Here is a 20,516-nt window from a genome sequence, read left to right on the forward strand (position 1 = left end):
TTACTACTCATTTTCATTTGGTAATCATGAATCCGTAATTCTGACTTCGCCTTTGTTTACAGATCCCATGCCAATTTCACCAATAAATTAGATGTAGGGAATTGGCTGAATACACATAACATAAATTTATCCAAATTTATTTCATGGGCAATATGGAGGACTAATTTGATCGACGCCAAACGATCAATACTGCACTGAAAAGAACAATTCTTGTAGATCTGCAGAAACTACTTCATTAACATCATGCATTGGTCCGGTTGTTCAAAAATGCGTTGCATCTCTTACCACGTGTCAACCACAAAGTTTAAAAAACTGAATTTAACTCAGCAAATAATTTAACTGCTGTGAGTTTATCACTTGGACAGCATTAAATGTAATGTTAATGAAACTGAAGCATAGGTTCTCTATGTGGATGCCCTATACTCCACTTTGGAGTGAACAGGAGAAAAATAAGTTTGATTTTGTGGCGGTAAAGACGGTATAGTGAACATATTCCACATCTGTATTTAATACTTTACGCTAAATACAATATGCTTTTAACTTCCGTATAACCTCTCTTCAACAAACGTATTTAACAAAACTTTAAAGATCTATCATATTGACTCATGCTCATTCATCATTACTTGTTTAATTACATCTATTCCAATCGGTAACAATCAAAAACATGCCTCTTCATTACTTAAGGTACGACCAGATTTACGCTCCACGACGCGACACGCTTATATTGCACTAGCGTGGCAGCCAACTACAAACAACTGCATGGTTTGACATTTTAACAGAGATATAAACTAAAACTGAGAAATCATAGCAATCAACTGCTTAGCTGAATGTCGCATCGCATAGCTCCATTCAAGTGTGTATTGCTGCTTACTAAATCATATAAAGATATTTTGTGCAGCTTGTGGCCGCGTCGCAAAGCGTAGATACGGCCATACTTTGACATTTGTTTGTTTAATATTATAATTAAAGGGGTTTTCTCTATGAGGGTTTCCAGAAATCGATTTTTTGTTCTATATAAATTGTGTAGGCAGAATATGTTGGAAGTATATTGCAGAAATTTTAGACCGAAGTTCAAAATATATACCAAGTCATAGCAAATAGAAGAGTACGCGCTACGTTGACATTGAAACCACATTTTTTTACCTGGTAGGAAGCACAACTAAAAGTGAAGTGATAATTTCTTTAACAGATCCATTCTCAGAAACCGAAAAATCACGCGGCTGCCACTGTATGGTGCCTAGGCTTCGAAATACCCTCCATACCGATATCTGTTCAAATAAGGCTAATAATAGCATATTACTATAATTTTTAATAATTGGCTGCAAAACTCCCCTTAAGTTTCTCCGAGACCTTCCATTTGATATCCCCCATGACTACTACAATATTTCGCGTAACTAAAGTGAATCATTATAAGCGGAACAAAATGTTGCGATTTTTTTTTCGATTCAATTTCACCTTCATATATCCCGAAACCCTTATGGTGGCCCCTAAGATAGTTGCAACATTCACGGGATATTCTTCTTGCACAAAATTTTGCTACAATTAGCGTGGTCAATTTGTTATAACTCACAACAAATTCGTTTAAAAATCAATTTACTATCACATGTACTTTGCTCTGAAACGGTCATATTTATTGACACAAACTGAAGGGTTGAACCGGTAAACCCCCACACAAACAGTGAATGACATCGTTTTATTTTGAGTATACGGAGAGGCTTCCATGTATTCAAAAAGATTGTGATATGGAATGTAGTCATGTGAAGTCATGGAGGCCATTAGCGTGAAGCAGGGAGGTTAAAAAGGGCACACTGAAATCAAAAAGGCATTTTCAGAAATTTCTTAAACCCAGCATTTGACTAAGTTGTTGTTGTCCCAAATTCGTTACATAGAGAGCTATGAAGCTTTGCTCTTCGTATATGAGTTTTTGGTCCTACACTTGACCAAAAGTACTTCGATAAAATGATTTTTATACTTTGAGTTTTATTAAATAAGCTAAACCTTATCTGATGCATCTAACTTTTATTTTTTCTTTTTACAGAATAAACACATTAAAGTTCAAATCGAATCGTTAAGGATTTTGCGTTCGATGATGTTAACCAATTTCGGTGGTACAATTTATAGGTAAGCATTTCTTTCATATAAGCATTGAGTGCTAGAAATAGGAATAAAACACCTTGAGAATGTAATATGATATAATGTAATGTAATATAAGCTGTACTCACAATTGGATGTGCATCAAAGAAGCATTTTGCCGTTAGCCAAGCCGTTCCGCAATCGTCACTGCCGTCTAAATAAGTAGAGTACACAGAGAAATTGGAACTAGTTTTTTTAAAATTTATACATTATTATTATTTTGTTAAGGAAAAGTCGCACCGCCTCCTTGAAAAACTATTGTGCCCCTTTTATTGGTTATAGTGTACCTATTGATTATAGTATCTCAAGCAGGCCTATAACCGTTAGGTACTTTAGTATGTTCCATACTTCCAGATCTTCCAGCTTTGTATCTGGTATTAAGTGTTCACCCAGATGCTTCGACCTACTTTGCACAAGTGCCGGACACTGACCCAGGATGTGTATAGAGGTTTCGTCATCCTCCTCACAAAACCTGCAGGTGATAGTTCAGCCGACAATGAACAGTGAGAATTCCCACTATGAATCGGAGGTTCTTTTTGCTGAGGTTTAAGCAATCCTTTGTGCGTATGGGTTCGTATCCCCCAACAAGCACTCTGGACTGCTCCATCCCTGGTAGGCCCAGGGATTCATAGCCATGAAACCGTTTCCGATTCCACAGAAGGGTTCCGGCCCGTGTAAATGCGTCCCAGCTTCCTTCTTGGCTAGTTCGTCCGCGGCCTCATTGCCTTCCAATCCAGCATGGCTTGGAACCCAAAGTATCCAGACCTTGTTGGACGATTTATACATACGAACAGTTTTACATTTTGAAGTTAGGAAATCCAAAAATTCTCGCAGCTCAGTAGGCGATAATGCAGAAATATATTCCAGGTGATAAATTCCATCCTTGTCAATCTAGAGAATGTCAATTCTATTTAATTTGCATTATTTTTTTTACTCCATTTTCACACAAACTAATGAAACGGGTTTGACCAATAAGTGCAGCTCAATGGAGAAAATATACACGAAAGCTAAGAAAGAATAAAGTCCCTTTCTTAGGTGTCGTGTACCTTTATTGTATATAGGTGAAAAATAATAACAATCGATAACGCTATATTGGAAGCTTTGAAACGCGTTAGATCATTTCATTGTGCTTGATTGACATCATTACTCTGATTTTACTCAGGTATTCACAGCTGAGTCGACTGATATCAATCAGACATGGTACTCTCTCAGTATATATACATGAAATAAAAAATATAATAACCAAAGAACAGTTGAATATGATGGCCGCAGTGCAAACGTTGAAGCCTTTTGCAATAGCTCGCAATGCCCATGCATACAATCGTAAACAATTTATCAAAAATACGCAAAAAAACAAATTATTAGATTAAACCAACTACAAACCATGCTTAAGAAAGATTTACCAAGGAGGTACGGTCAAAGTATACAAAAATAATGATAAACTGTTTTCAAGCAAATCATTTATGACAGGGGCAGAAAGTAAACTAAATCCGAAACGGACACTGGTCGAAATAACGAACACGAAATTGAATTACACAATAACTACATCTATGTATATTGAATCAAACTGTGGACTTTCGGCTTCAAGCAGTTAGTTCCCGCCCCTTTTTCAGTGGTCAAGATTTATACCTAACGACGACATAATAATATAACGCTTCAATGACATCTAAGCAATGGTAATGAAGGTTAACTTTATGAATTTATGATAAAAATCCTACTAGCGCGTATTAGTCGCGTATTACATACTATATATTACTAATCATATCCTAAACCCTCCAACCTTACCATGACATTTAGAGAAATGGATGCTTCGCGGCATTCATTTACGTTAGGGACTGGTGCTGGCATTTCCGCCATGAAATGGGACCAACTATACCCGCACGACGACAAGTGATTCGTCCTGGAGACTGCAATGGTGTTACGGTGTTAACGCACTACGCCTCATAAAGGGCTTTACGACAACCATGTAAGCCTTAAGAAGACTGGAGAAAGCAGCAAATTGGAATATTGTGCCCGCCAATATTTTTGAACTTCTCATTGACATTTGATCAAGTATGGCAACGGTTGGGACGTCTGCTTCATAACAACCTCGACCTCGTACCTCCAGTTCCTTTCATTAATAGACAAGGGTAGCTTCCTCCAAACTATAATTTTTGGTTTTAAACGTAAATATATATTTCGGGAGGGACCTACACCCTTCATTAGTACAAAGCTACTAAAAACAATTGCGATTATAAGATTTTTTTATACTTATTCTCTAATTACTTAAATTACTTTTAATTTTTTTTAAACTATTGACCTAACTACCTGCTAATTACCACGGCGAGTCTTATTAATTTTCAAGGGCAGTTACCTGAATCTGTGTGCCTACTGAAGGTCTGGGGGTTACAATGACAGGTTTCCACTTTTGTTAACAAAAAACTATTGCCTCACTTTACTAGAATATTCAGAGTGGCATATACAGAAACTTACTCAAGGATCTACTCAAAATTCTCTCATGGCACTTCACTACAACGCACTGACAGAACCTGAACGAAAACTACTCCGAAGGGAGATTCAACGGGATATGTTGACTTACATTCAAATTAAAACTAAACTGATACAGCAAAGTTTATGCCGAACTAGATATCAAACAATTCAATGAAGTGATCCAAGAATGCGCTGAAACACGAAATGAATCCTGTTAATCAACGCGGAAACTATTCAACTTCTTGATATGATGACGTACAAAATCACGTAAATTAACCTGAATGAGGTCTGGAAGCTGGATCAATGGAAACCGCACATGACTTTGTTATAGTTAAGGCAATATAATTAATGGCGGATTCTATCATGAACATCTAATAACAAGTCGGGAAACCGGAAGCTAGACGCTTCAGGTATGGAAGGTTTTGTGTATTTCTTTTATAAAGAAATTTGGGCGTGCATTTGCCCCTTAAGATGTAGCACGTAAAATATGCATATATTATGTGAAAATATCCACTTTCAAGTGATATTGGCATCCATAGTCTTAAATTTACGGAGTAGCGACATTTTTGACCTAGTATAACTTTGTTAGTAATAGTGCGATTTTCACCAAATTTGGCAAGATTATACTCTATGCTGTAGTCTATATTGCTGCAAAATTTTGTGATTCCAGGGTGAACCTAAGGGGGGTTTTCCTGCCAATTACTAAAAATTATAGTAATGTACTATTATTAACTTTAGTTGAACGGGTATCGGTATGACGGGTATTTCGGAGCCTAGACACCACATAGTGACAGCTCCCTGATTTTTTTTTAGATTTTTCGGTAGGGTAGTTACTGAGAATGGGTTCGTTAAAATAATGGTCACTTTCAGCCCCTCGCACTCCCCACCTTTTCAACAAATGCCAAAACTAAGAACGGCTTCGAAAAGTACTAACCGAGACCTCTAATTTGATACCCCACATGACAATATTTGATGAAAAAAAAATTTACACAAAACCTTAAAAAGATGTTATTTATGTTATGTTTGTAAAAGAGACTTTGGATGGATGCATTTGTACCCATGCAATCCTTTTGTAGTTATTTTCAAGGCGTTTTATCCTTTAGCCCTTTAATCATTTTGTAGCATGGTTGCGTTTTTTCCCAAAAGGGTTAGTAAGACTTAACAAGCAACAACAATGCTTCAGTATCTCCAAAAAATACGCATTGTGTCCCAGGAGCGCCTAAGTTATTAAAGAAATGGAAAGAAAGGAAATTTATAATAAAGAAATTTTCAAGAAAAGGAATATTCGCCACTCTAAGAAGTATCAATTGCAAATGCAATTTTCTGGTTGACTGCATGAACTATCACTCCACGAGCCAAGAATACAATGGATGATTTTTCATAAATATACGTAAGCCTTGGATGCTTCCAAATTAGGTTTAGTATAGAACCACGTAAGTTGCAAAATTGATCACATCCATATGACTAAACTATTGAGTTTGCGAGATATGAAAACAAATTCTATAGCACATGGGTATATGAGAGAAGTTTAACAGGTTTTATTATGCAATCCTACTTTATTTCCCATTGTCATGGAAATAATAGAAGATTCCAACATAAACAGAAACATTTTCCATATTATTAAACCCCTTATTAATCACAAATTATAATAAAACTCAAATTGTTTTGATGTTTACCTCTTTTTATATATGCTAGGTTGCGTTATGCACGTTACTATGCAAAATTAACTTGTCATTAATTATATAGATTTAAAAGACATTTCTACAAATTGAAGCATTTGATTATATTATAGAGATTTGCTGCCTGCATTCCGCTATATGCTCGATTGGCACTACCAGTATGTTATATATGGTGAAGGCGGACCTTTCCTCATCAGACAACATGCATCGGCATTACTCAATGCAATTTACAGTGGAACAACAGTTGATGCGGTACCAATTCTCGGTGAAAAAATAGCAATGTGCAGTTGCAAGTGGTTCTATGAAGCAACTAAATTAGGAATAACAGAGGTATTTATAGAGTGTAAAACTTTTCTTTTTATACATTTTGGTGGTGGTGATTTTGCTGTCAATAATATCATAACAAAAATAACAACTGATGAATGACCCATAAATGTATGATACTTGATATGCGGTTACTCTAAATATGACTTGGATTTAATTCTCCAAATGCTGGAACTCGTAAACTTACAAAATAGATGCTCACTATCCCCATAAAGTTTCCATTTCTCCTTAGCATTGACTCCAATTCTTAGAACACTTCCTTCACACACAATAGTAACCGAGTTATCATGTCAACATCGTCAGCGTAAACTAATACATTTTATTAGGAACAAGCTTCTTATCCTACTGAGATCTCCTTTCTGAGCACTACCAGCATAATGTTGTAGACTGTTGGAACGAGAAAATGGAAATCAGAAATACCAAACTTCATTGCTAACCAATTGGCCGAGACGCCTTGTTTTGGTTTTTTAAGATGAAGCATTTTCGACTAAGAAAAAACAAACTGCATGTTTTTACAAACATTTATGCGATATTTTATTGTTTCTTGTGAACATCCAAACAGTGATACTCGACACGAAATCAAATTGAATGAATAACTTTGAAATGGAACAGTTAAATTTTTAGGGTTTATTTATTTATTCTATAAATTTGACTTTTGTGAGTCTCTAATGTGTTATGTATTTATACTATCACGAGCTTGGTAGAAATCCAAGATGAATTGGTATATGGCTATGTTATTTTCCTGGCCTTTTTCTAGCAATTAACGTGATATGAACGGAAATATTTGATCCGTATTATTTTCTGCAAATCGGGTATAGTACGGTTTTTCGCCAGTCAGGACTGTTCCACTCGAAAGCATGTATTCTATGATAAGATCCAATCAGAGTCCGAGAACGTAAAACCCACAATCCATTTATTACTATATTTATTTATATTTTCTTTTATATTTCAGTTTTCTCAGTCAACCATTTTGGCATCGAGTTTGAATTGTATCTCAAGATTTGCAGCTGTAGACAAATCTCATTGCCTAGATTTCATTAATAAATATCTCCGACAATTTATACAATCAAAGTCTTTTGTGGATTATGTTTCAAATTTAAGGTAAATAATTTAATTATTTGATTTCTAGAATTTTTTAATAAAGACATAAGGGCTCGGTATCCATCAATCTTGCATTATACGCCATTTTTCAGTAACCGCTGAGGTTGCAGACATCAACCACTTTGTAGCCAAGATAAGTTTTATCACGAAATTTCTTTGGCGTAATGAAAATCGAAATTCAAATATAACTAAAAGAAATGGAATGGACGTAAAAAAAGATGGAGTAGAGGCGATACAGCATCTGAAGAGTTGCCTCTACCGTGGCGAAACGTAGTCATCTGCAAATAATTAGAATTGTTCACTATAATACGTACTTTATTCAGAAAAATGCTTAGTATACGCGCTAGGAACATTACACCCTAACGAGTTTAGAGTTATTTAACCAAAATTAAACGATTCAATTATCCGAAAATGCGACTGTCGAGGGGGGCAGAGCAGTATCTTCTGAATCTCGTTGCATTGAGTTCGAATCCCAGTCGTCATAGATGTTTATATTCATATTTATGTCTCTCTTGCTAATATGTGGTTGCACAGCATTAAGTGTGATGATAATAAAATTGAAGTATGTTATCATTGGAAAAAGAATAGAAATGGGACAAGAAAAGAAAAAAAGAATAATAATGCCGCATGCCGGACATAGCATTGGTGACCTCCACATCGAAGCTATGACCGAGACAGACTTCTACAAGTACCTAGGAATTCTGCAAAGAACCCATGCTCGAGTTGGTGATCTGAAGGAAGCTCTGCTGTCCGAATTCCTGCGACGTGTAAAGCTGGTGCTGAAATCGTATCTCTCGGAGAAGAATAAAATGAGCGCGTTGAATGTATTCGCTATCCCTTCACTGGCTTATGCATTCGGAATATTGCCGTGGACGAAGACCGACCTGGAAAACGTCCAGCGGCGGATACGGACAACTATGTCCAAATTCCGAATGCATCACCCAAAGTCTGCCGTGGAGCGGATGAACCTGCCTCGTGACATCGGAGGTAGGGGCGTGGTTGACGTGGCGGCACAACATCATCGCCAAGTCGACTCGCTGCGCGCTTATTTTTACAGCAAAGAGCAGGCGAGTCCCTTGCATGCGGCTGTCTGTAAGGCAGACTGTGGACTGACTCCACTAAACTTGAAGGATCGATCTTTCAATCCTCTGAGTGGGGTGAAGTCGGACCAGGAGCGGATCGAGGAATGGAAGTCGAAGGCAATGCACAGTAAACACGTGAATTGTCTTTGGCAGCCATTTGTCGATTTGCATCTGTCGAACAGGTGGCTGTGTGCTGGGGAGCTCTTTGCTGAAACGGAGGGGTTCATGTGTGCCATTCAGGATGGCGTGGTCGCCACCCGAGCTTATAAAAAGCTCATCATGAAAGAACGGGTGGAAAACGACCAGTGCAGAATGTGTGGTTCGGCGTTAGAGACGTTGGACCATCTCATTTCTGGCTGTACTGTTATGGCACCGGTGCAATACATCACCAGCCATAATGCTGTATGTAAGGTTATCCATCAAAACCTTGCATATAAGCATGGGCTGATCACGGGAACATGTCCGGTTTACCGATATGAGCCGCAAGCAGTACTTGATAGTTCTGCTTACAGCATGTATTGGGACCGGCAAGTTCTGACTGATCGCCATACCGCACACAACAAGCCTGACGTACTGCTAGTTGACAAGACGGGTCGCTCCGCGTATATTATTGATGTTGCTATCCCCCATAATAGCAACATTGAACGGAAATATGTGGAGAAGAAGGTGAACTATGAGCCATTGGCTCGGGAAATCAAAGAAATTTGGCGTCTCGAGCGGGTGGTTGTAGTTCCCATAATATTGTCAGCTACAGGTATTGTACCTAAATCCCTGACGGCTTCCCTTGATGTCCTGGGACTTTCGCACAGTCTGGTTCAAACCATGCAGAAGTACACCATTCTGCATACGTGCTCGATGTTGCGGGGGGTACTCGACGGATTCTCCCACTGACCTACCACCGGCCACCACCACCAGTTCCCCTTTAGTTTTTAAGTAGGTAGGATCGTCCGAGCCTAAATGCTTGGCACTTAGTGCTAGTATTAGGTAAAATCCGGCATCTGCCGAGATTGTGATAACTCGGAACTAAAAATAAAAATCCATCGACTGAGAAGGAGGAGAAATTTGAGGTCCGGTGCGGATAATCGGCGGGAGTCGTCTGACTTGGTGGCTGGGTCGGATTCCTGTAATGAACAACACGGCGTCGAAGCGGCTAACCGTGCGCTAGCTCGACGACTAGTTCGCGTATGCAACGACTGAAATGGACTGAGGAAATAACCCCTTTATAATCCGCTCCTACTACGAAATAACGGCGGGGCAAGTACAACATCTTACCGCCCCCTATTGCACCAGCGCTACGCGCACGTGGCTGTGCAACGACATTTTTGACGAACAGGTATTGTACATAATTCCGCATAAATAGTGAACTAATACGAGTTTTTGGATTTTGTGCTGATATTCAGTAGGCCCCAAAGAAGTAATTCACTTTCCTTTTGGAGTATAATAGCAAAGAGGATATATTGCCAATCGTACCACTATTGACCGCAAATATATTATTTATATAGCAACAAGCAACGACGTATATTGAATCCAAATTGAATAGTCTTCTGTATTTCTTGAGGAAGTGAAGTAGAAGTTTTTGATTTGATTTCTGTATTTGTTCGTGCATTCGTTCGTGTATTGCACCGACGTCGTAACAGTGCAACCAAAAACAAACAGCTTCCTCAGTAAATAATCTACAAAGTTACAAAGTTTCTGCACTTCCTTTACCTACTCCCTGAGATGCTGCGAGTAGCGTATAGACTGGGACACTGTCACATCCGATTTAATCGAAAATGGCTAAACCAATTGCCACGACATTTGGTAAGAACGTGTGGTCTGTGAATCCCTTTATATATAGTCAGTGGCGCCATTTTACGTTGTTTGAAGGGGGAGGCTCCCCATACATGTGAAAGAGAGGTGTAAATTTTTTTCGCCAAATATGGTCATGTGGAGTATCAACTGAAAGGGCTCTATTAATCTTCTTTTTCCTCAGCCTTTGTATCGTTCACAAGGGGGTCGGCTCGTCGTGATCGGTTTCGCCATTTTATTTCTTCAGATGCCTGATCTGGATGCAATCTCGAAGCTTTTAAATCCCCATCCAGCATATCAAGCCACAGTTGTTTCGGCCGGCCTTTTAGATGTTTACCATCGACTTCAGTGTTCAGACCAATCTTGGCGAATGAATTCTCGTTAGCGCGAATTACGTGTGACCATAGAATCGAAGACGCCTCTGTCTTGGTTTTTGTACGACCGGTGCAATCCCATATCGATCGCGAATATCCTCATTTCGGATGTGATCAAAACGTGTCACGCCAATAATACAACCCAACATCTTCGTCTCCATTACCGCAACACACCATTGTCTTTTATAGTCGGCCAACACTCAGAACCATAGAAAGCGACAGAACGGACGAGTTTACGGTAAATTTTATATTTGAGACTTTCGTTGGTACGTACATCACAAAGAACACCACATGGAACGCCACTTCATCCAGGTTGCGTTAATGCGTGAAGCAATTTCATAGCGCAGTTCTCCATTGGCTGATAGCGTTCACCCGAGGTATTTAAATCGCTCAATTCTATGCAGGTCACTGCCGCTGACAGTGATTGTGCCTCCTTCATGGGGATCGGTCGTCAAAAATTCAGTTTTATTCAGATTCAATCTGGGACCGTGTTGCATGAAGCGATCATTCCATTTTTGGACAAGTTGCTCGAGATCATTTTTGCTATCAGATGCTAGGAAAACATCATCTGTATAAACCAGTGTATAGGGCGTTGGACATTGGATGTCCCGTGTGATGGTGTCCATAACAAGAACAAACAGGAGTGGTGAGAGGGCGCTTCCTTGATGAACACCAACAAAGACATGAAACGGTTTTAATGCACCCGCCATACTTCGAACTTTACTTTTCGGATGGTGATAGAGCAATTGAATCCAGCGCACGAGTTCTTCTGGTACTAAGTGTTGTCGTATAGCATACCAGATGAGTTCGTGTGGCACACGATCAAACGCTTTCTCTAGATCCGGAAATACAATATCAAGAGGATGATGCTTCTCATAGTGTTTCTCCATGAGTAACCGCGCAACATTTCACGAATACGGTTATCTAGAATGCGTTCAAAAATGTTCATGGTATGAGAAAGTAACCGGTTGGACGGTAATTTGAACATTCTGCTGGACTATCTTTCCTTTTCTATATTGAAACTGTGGTACTTTCTTGCCAGCCAGATGGTGTTCCACCTTGCTGAATAACCCGATTAAAGAGTTCACTGAGCCACAATGTTGGGTCCCAGCTCTTAGCTTTCCAGAGCTCAGATGCGATGTCGTCAGGTCCTGTGGGTTTCTCATTCTCATTTCTCATTCGTGTTATTGCCTGCTCGACTTCAGTTACGCTGGCAGGTGGAGCTGCTCCAACTGTCGGCAATGATTGGGGAAGAGAATAATGAACAAATTCTTCAGTTGAAATCGTCGAGAAACTTGTGGTAAAGGCGTTTCTTTTCGCGGACCTTCATTTCAATATCGTCATTCTAAACCAAAGTATCTCGGTTGATGTACCGCTTACCTGGTTTGGTGGCCCGAGGGTTGCAGAGACCGCTTGTGGATCGTGTTTTTCATTTGGTTCCACCATTCTTCCGTAAGTGATATCATTTCTTCTTTCTTCTCACGAAATCATCATCATCATCATCAACGGCGCAACAATCGGTATCCGGTCTAGGCCTGCCTTAATAAGGAACTCCAGACATCCCGGTTTTGCGCCAAGGTCCACTAATTCTCACGAGATCGCCACTATTTAATGCGCCGCGGGGCAGTGCGCTGTTTTATCGGTGGCTTAATTCGCAGGACGACAATCAACGATCGATGTTGAGGTGCGATGGTGTCATAGGAACCGACGTTGCAATCAGCGGCGATGGTAAAATGTCGGCGTTTTATGAGAATATAGTCGATTTGAGTTTTACCCTTCAAAACTATAAAATGTAGGAAGATGAGACAATCGTTTGATGAACCATGTATTCATAAGTACAAGGTCATATGTGTCCGAAAAATCGACTATACGCTCGCCACCCTCATTGCGCACTCCAAACTCCTTTCCCCCATGGCACCTGTTACCGTCTGCCTTTTCCACATAATCAGCAAGGTCGCCGGCAATGATGATATAGTCGTCAGCAGGCACGTTACACGTCTTTGCATCGACAAGTTGTCGGCCTGTCTGTGGGGCTTACGCGGTGGAGAGGTAAATGGTGCGATCAGCTAATATAATGGTGAGCTTCATCAGCCGATCATTAAATCGCTCAACTTCTTTAATGGCGTCACGGAAACCCTCTGAGATGGCAATGCCAACACCGTATTGAATGTGTGGGCTAGTAAAATAGAGAAGTTTATAGCCATTTTACCGCGTTCGCGTTCAATGTCGCAGCTTTGGCATCAAGTTTCTTGCAGAGCGCAGATATCAAAGCGCCTTTTCCGAAGGGTTCTTGCGAGTTCTCGATCTTTTCAATTAGGGTGCCAATATTTAGCGTTCAGACACGTATTCGTTTTGCTCGGACTAATTTGCTTACGTCCTGACGCCGTTCATGCGTCAAGAACCCTTGCCCATTTCTCGACAGGATTGGGGCCTATCTTGCTGCATCGACTGAGGTGGACGCCCTATCATTTTATTGAGGCTTGTCACTCGATCCGATGATGTTGTTTCTAACGACATTGGATGCATTTTCTTGGTCGGCCTGTCGCGGGACCTGCTACCAAGAGAGATCAGGTTTTACTTTATTTATGTCTTTGCCTGATCTCAGCATTTTATTTTTGTTTTACTGAGGATAGTACAAAGTACGTTGCCTCAAACCCTCCTCCATTTTGCGTTGAGTCTGGAGGGGAGCTCCCCATACATGTGGTACGGGTCCATGGAGTCACTTTCACCTTTTTTTTAGCTTTCTTAGTTATTTGAATATCAGTATCAATAAGACAAGAATGTGTGTGATATGTATATGCTAATGAAATTTGCGGGCAGTGTTCATCAAAGTGGACGTATATGTATGTATGCATTCTTTCGTGCACAGAGTAAAGTAGAAATGCGTTGGAGCACAATATTTATGTCTTTAATATGAATATACATTTGCATATTTTGTTTGGCAATATATGACGGAATCTTTTGCATTTTTAGTTATGTACGAATGAAAAACGTGTGTAAAGAGTTGCTCACATAAGATAAACACAAAACCTTTATACTTGAAGCGAGCTTGACTTCTTCCACTCCTTAGAAAAGATTGAAGATTCCCAGCATTTATCGGGGTAAACTGTCAACGCTTGTGATTATGCTCCGCTTGATGGAGCGCGTTGATAGCTGGGGTGGTTATCGTGGCTTGCCAAATCATCCACAAAAGATAGGACTTCACCGACTGTAATATATGTTTGCTTTCCACCCTTTGGTGGGGCATAGCGCATCAACCATATCTACAATCTATCGTACACAGCCCGCTAAAATACGTTTCAACTCCTTCCAGAACTTTCCAACGCGCCCGCACTTATTCGCTACTATGCTCTTGGAGCGACCCATTCGTCGCCTATCTTGGGATAGTGGGTCCGCTGCTTGGCGTAACCAACAAAGAAATTTTCGCTCTTTAATGTGTGACCTATTCATTGCCGCCTCCATCTTTTGATCACATCGTTCACAAGTAACTGGCTTGCGTGCCGACCAAGTTCATTGTTCAGCGTACGACGATGACGTCGCAGACAAATGTTTAGGAAGGCTTGGAGCTTTTGTGTAACAGTGAGGGTCATTTCCCATGTGCTACTCCAATATAGCAACAGAGAAGAACCTTAGCACACAACAGTCTCAACTTAATATGTCTGATCTGATGATATTGCGATAAATGCATTTCCAAATTCCAGACTTACGTCAGATTTGAACTTGATTTTGTTTGTGATTATCTTCAATCCCACTCTACTTGCTCTTCTTTGGAATTTTAACGATCATCACCTTCTTCCCCTCTCTGAGAAAAGAATTCATTCTCAGGTTTAAATACCTCTGCGGGAAGACCGTCTTCGTTTGAGTACATTCAACGAACGAGAAGTGAATCATATCAGTCGTCGATCATGAACGTAGGAAATGACAGCACCCACGGCATAACGGGAATGATGAAAAAATATTTCGAATAATGGAAAATGAAATTGGAATAATGAAAAAATGATAGAGCTGGTGGTTCGCCTTCCAATCGTCATGAATCTTTGTGTTCGTCTTGCGTTTATTTCGCTGCTGTGCGCTTGCGCAGCATTAAGTGTGATGACAATGAAACTAAAACGCTGCCTCATTGAAAATCAAATCGAAACAACGAAGAGACTGCCTGGATGCACTACACTTTACAAAGGATTGAACAGGAGATATACACATCAAAATCGCTAAATTCAACCTTAGAACCCTCAGAACTAATTTTACGTTCTCCTCCAACTCCTCACATTGACACACACATTCAATTTCTAGTTAAGATGGTTACGCACAATTGATCCCTTTTGTCTCGAACGGCCGAGTTGTCGTTATACAGCTCAGAACACAGCTGCATTAAAATAGAGACACAAGTGGCAGAGACAGTTTACTTGATAAAAAAACAAAAACAATATCTTCACTATTAGACTAGCTATCCAATAAGTTTCATTTTCTCAGTGATGCGGAATATAACGTGAGTTCAAAGGTAAAACTATTAATTCTTCATATTTTGCAAAGGTTTAAGTATTGAGTACCTCTTTCGTCTTCATAAATTGCTAGCTCATCAATTGCAAGTAAACTCCTAGATGAAGATCTCAAGTGAAAGGCGTACATATATATTATATATTCTAAATAATTTTTTGATGACAAGTTATCTACCTACTAAAATGCAACAACAACTTCATATTCTTATCACTGAAAGAAAATGACTTCTTTAAGGAAGTCTTGGGCGTACCTAATGTATCTAGATGTACTTGCGAGTATGTACGAGACACCCAAAATTTCTTTAAGAGTAATGAATAGTCGATGGTGCCCGGATAGCTGAGTGGTTAGAGCCCAAGTCTGTCGGAATTTGTATCGTGATTTGACGACTCCGTTGTGAATGAGTACCTGAGGTAAATCAGGGTAATAATCCCGGGCGAGTGCAATGCTGACCACATTGCCTATAATCCTGCAGTGTACCGTTACGGCCTTGAATGAAGTGCTCTAACACAGTTCAAGCCCCTGATCCAATTGGATTGTTACCCCAATGATGTCCATCCATGTCCATGATGATTATTATTATTAATAGCCGAAAAATAGTTATCGTTCCGATGCTTGTAGTTCTAGCTTAAGTACTGAGGAAGAGAGTAAGTAGCTCTCGAAATACGTATTTACCAACTAAAATATATTGTAGTAGGAGAAAGTTACCTAGTTTTATTTTTATTAATAGTCGATTTAAAGCCACGTGAATATGGCTTGATATTTAGAAGCAACCCCCATCAATAAATTTCAACTTTTTTAGATTTCTTTCTGTACTGCTGAAAAAGTCCAATGACAGAAAAAACATTCATCCGCCATTAATGGGAGTGGGAGCTGTGATTTCAACAGACGAGAGCCCTCAATTGATCGTTTCCCAGAAGTATCCAGTGTACATACTCAATAGTATTCTCAACATCATACAAACACTTCATACATCTGACAGCAACTTAATTGTCGACCTAATTAATAAAATCGAAATAGTCGAAAGCTTTACAAACTACCTCGAGAACATTAGTATGCATCTGAACCGACAGTTAGCCACTTCTTTCCTAGCAAAGGCGGAAATTCGATTTGCATTCAAACTACTTTGCTTCAAGCCAATTAGAGAAATTATGACAAAAGAAGTTGTACTCCAAGCGGCCTATAATATCGTTTGCTGTATGACTTCTGAGCATATTACGGAAATAGAAACATTGTTCGAAAATATTCTCTTCGATGGAGACAATTTGCAATTTGATGGCAAAGTTTTGTCACAATGGAAAGGTATTTTCCTAGATACGTTCGTATACCCCCACCGGATAGTTATTGTAAGCAGTTTGTTTATTCTATTGGGATGTTTTTTTAATTACACTCTTTAATAGCCGGCAACAGAAATATCGCTTTCAATGCCCTGCTCATTACCTCCATTACTACCCTTGGACTGGCCTTATTTGCCACTGAAGACGCTCCTTAATAAATATTTGCAGCAAATGTCAGAAACTATACAACCGGATCCCTTAGGTATTACACAGATCCATAGAACAAAGAACAAAGTGAAACGTTTGCATACTTTTTTTCTTCAGAATTGCCAGAAAGTAAAATTATAACGATAACAACGGAGTTTACTGATTTGTTAGAAAGAAATGGATTGACAGTAACCTCGCCAACAGAAAAGCTGATGTATTTAATGATTTCGTTTATGGGTCCAAACTCCGAGTTTCTAGAGCCACATATGAAGGAAATACTACGGGACGCTGTTCAGAAATTCTTTCGTCGTTCACTTGACGTCGACTTTCAATTCAATGCAACATTTGAAGGTATAGCTTTCCAACAGGTGCGAAGTGGAAATATCCTTATTTGTTCTTTATTTTACTTATAGGTAAAAGCAAATTTGAAAACCTCTATGTCCTTTTCTTGGATCATTTCCAAGCAGCTAGCTATGGGGATCCAACATTCAGTGCTCTAGTTCTAGTTCCACTGGCGCAGAGGTATGATAACAAATGGCGCAAAATGGTATGGTCTGAACATGCGTCGGTTCTACGCTTTTTGAATTGCGACGAGAACGAGGTAAATTTATAATTCCGCTATGAAATTTCAAATATTTTTTGCCATCGGTTTAATGACATATTTCGGCTTGTCAACAAAATAGGCGTCAATTATGTTCGCATCGTCGGTTTATAATTATCATTAGTCACAATTACAGTATACTGACAAACTTCATTTAATTTGTATTCCAGCTACTAGGAGGTATTGATCCACTTCTACAACCAATTGAAACAGACGAATCGCTCATTAGGTGTTATATGCAAGCATTAAATTCTAACTTATTACGGATGGATACAATTCCGTATAAAATAGCACAGCACCATGTCAAGCATTTTATGAACCAGAAGCAACAAAAATAAAAATAAAAAAAATCGGTAATGCTTTTTTCAACTATGTAAATTTCATGTAGATATTCTAGGTAGGTAGAAAAGTCCGCTTCGTTTATCAACAACACAAAAAAAAAAACAAATTTTGGAAATAAGCACAGTCCCAACCATTGGCTGCTTTGTATCCTATTGCTTTGCTGTACTGGTATCAGCTTTGCGGTAAGCAAGTAATTCTACGGTGAAAACGATGGAAAAACCGTTTGAATATGGCCGCCAGCTGCACGAAAACTTAGCCAGGGCAACAGCCACGAGAGAATTCGGTATCCCAATCAAATTAATAAAAGCTTGACCAATGTGCGAGGCCAAATAAAGGGAACAGACAAGGGGATGCGTTATCAAGAATCTCTTTAACCTGGCCCTGGAAAAAGTGATCCGCGATGCTGATGTTAATGCGAGAGGCACCGTTGTCTTCAATTCCACTCAGCTACTGACCTATGTTGATGGTTCTAATATTATGGGCAGAACGACCCGAGAACCACAGTCTACCTTCATCCAGATCGAGCAGGCGGTGCGAGATCTTGAACTCCACATCAATGAAGGTAAGACGAATTACAGGGTAACAACGTCAGGATTAAAAACCAAACAACCAATCAAATGGCACTAATCAAATGAGAATAAAGGTAGGATACTACAGCTTTGAGACCAATGATCGAAACCGATAACAGCTACGTCGATTAAATCCGCACACAATTGGCTGCCAACAGAAGCTATTTCAGCTTACAAAAAGTGTTCCGCTCGAAACGTGTCACCATAGGGTCAAAGCTCTTACCGTGCGAGACAATGATCTTGCCAGTCCTCATGCGTTCCTAGAAAGCTTGGATTCTAAGCAAGAAAAATTGCGGCGGCGTGCAAAAGAAGAATCCTCCGGAAAATGTTTGGCCCCTGCATGAGGATGGACGATTTTGCAGTCTATGTAACGACGAAATTAATGAGCGATACCACGAGCTTGCTTGTAGATAAAATCCAACTCATTAGGTTTAAAAACTGAACAAGGTTTTACATTCCGAATATGCGTATCATTTTTTAAAACTGAACGCGTATATGTCGAAATAACGTTTTTCGAAACTTCAGCTGCTTTACTGAATTTTCGGCCAGAAAGCTGCGCATATTCAAAGCAAAAAAAAAATATTACTTACACCTTATTACCTGGACCTGTGACCTGTGTAAGGTGACCCCAGTATTCAGATATTGCTCTTCAATGCAAGGTATCAGATGCTCCTCCAAGATTCATTTATAGGCTGCACCGTTGCCTGTTTCATCAATTAATGAAAGTCCTTTCACACCATAATACGAAAAGCAGTCCCAAATCATCCTGCCCACTGGCTATCGCACTGTGGTCTAAATACACTCCCCATTGATCTTCTCGTAGTGGATTCCATCCGTCACAAAAATATTACATTGGAATTCATCGGAGAATATTACAGTTTGCTACTGTTTCAGAATCCAATTTGCGTGGTCCTTTGCCCATAAATAGCGTTGCTTCCGCATTCTTCCGTTTAAAAAAGTCTTCTTTGCGGGACGGCCATGAAGTCCGCCCTCTCTGAGGCTCCGATGAACCTTTGACGCATCAATTTCTGTCTCAATGGCATCCTTGTCTTAATTTCCGATGCGGTTTTGAATCGATTCCGCAGGCAAAAACTCCGCATCATTCTTCCTCGACCTTCCAGAACCCTGTTTCCGGGCAGTATACCCAGTGGCGTGGAATTTTTTTAAAAAGTCTGCTACAGAGGACTGACTAAAACCTACAACGACGGCTATTTGTGGTGTGCTATATTTTTTATGAAATAAGGTAATTATTTCTACTTTGTCAACGTCTCTCATTTTACGTGTTTTTGCCATTGTTTTTAATTAACGTACTTCAGAAACTTACCACTACAATAGCTACAATCTAACGTCTACGTCAAGTAATTGACACTGAAATGCAAATAACTAAAAAAAGCCAAAAAAGGAAATGTAAAACGTCTCCATCGCCCCCGCCGTTCATATAAGTTCACTTTATATGATGATGACGTCATACCAATTTCCAATTGAATAGTTTTATAACCGAACCACAGCGGATATATAAATGAAACGCCACTTTGTACATGGAATCAAAGGTCGTTCCGTTTTTTGTTTTTTCATTAATTTGAAACAAAAATGTCACGAAATCGAAATGCCCAAGCTGTACATGTATTTCTGAAAGATAAGTTTAATTTCGAGAGCGACAATGTCCTCGGTATAAAGGGATTATGTGACGACGAACTTATTAGCGATAAAGTGAAAAAGTAAAGAATGTTACAAAAATGTCAGGCGATGACCTGACCTGGATTTGCGCTCAATATAATTCGTAGGCATGTCGTGTTCTGCGAATTATATAAAGGAGCATTTACCATCTACGAGCCGCTTAAGTCACGCTGCTCCCAGGGCAGAGATGAAGTTAACAAAAATTTAGTGTTAAGAAAAGGGTTTTTTTTTTTTAATAGGCAGATTTTTCCCATAATTTTTGTATATAATACTATATTTCTGCTTTTTTTCAGTTGGGGTCATTTTTGACCCATGACACCAGTTACTTAGCTAGAAATATCGACACCAGTTAAAGGTTAAGTAAGAGCGAAACCAGTCCAATGCTCTGCCTCTCACACC

The 20,516-nt window shown here is 39.4% G+C and overlaps 1 protein-coding gene and 1 long non-coding RNA gene across 2 annotated transcripts in view; one reads left to right on the plus strand and one right to left on the minus strand.

Annotated features, from left to right (window-relative positions):
- The window catches only part of LOC119649920 (RNA polymerase II-associated protein 1), a 30,177-nt gene extending 12,291 nt beyond the window's left edge, over nucleotides 1–17,886 (plus strand). Inside the window, exons 10-17 of the mRNA XM_038052324.1 lie at nucleotides 2,039–2,121; nucleotides 6,395–6,611; nucleotides 7,558–7,706; nucleotides 16,247–16,790; nucleotides 16,845–16,983; nucleotides 17,046–17,279; nucleotides 17,342–17,529; nucleotides 17,700–17,886. Of these exons, the coding sequence (XP_037908252.1) occupies nucleotides 2,039–2,121; nucleotides 6,395–6,611; nucleotides 7,558–7,706; nucleotides 16,247–16,790; nucleotides 16,845–16,983; nucleotides 17,046–17,279; nucleotides 17,342–17,529; nucleotides 17,700–17,867 (1,722 nt within the window). The 3' untranslated portion in view covers nucleotides 17,868–17,886. The remainder of the gene's footprint in view (nucleotides 1–2,038; nucleotides 2,122–6,394; nucleotides 6,612–7,557; nucleotides 7,707–16,246; nucleotides 16,791–16,844; nucleotides 16,984–17,045; nucleotides 17,280–17,341; nucleotides 17,530–17,699) is intronic.
- LOC119649921 lies at nucleotides 2,013–6,933 on the minus strand. The gene is made up of 3 exons (XR_005249216.1): nucleotides 6,793–6,933; nucleotides 2,223–2,287; nucleotides 2,013–2,152 (listed from the first exon to the last, which is right to left on the minus strand). It is a non-coding gene; the product is annotated as an uncharacterized LOC119649921 (long non-coding RNA).
- Nucleotides 17,887–20,516: the final 2,630 nt, after the last annotated feature.

The sequence above is a fragment of the Hermetia illucens genome, chromosome 2 (assembly GCF_905115235.1).
Source record: "Hermetia illucens chromosome 2, iHerIll2.2.curated.20191125, whole genome shotgun sequence".
Lineage (NCBI taxonomy): Eukaryota > Metazoa > Arthropoda > Insecta > Diptera > Stratiomyidae > Hermetia > Hermetia illucens.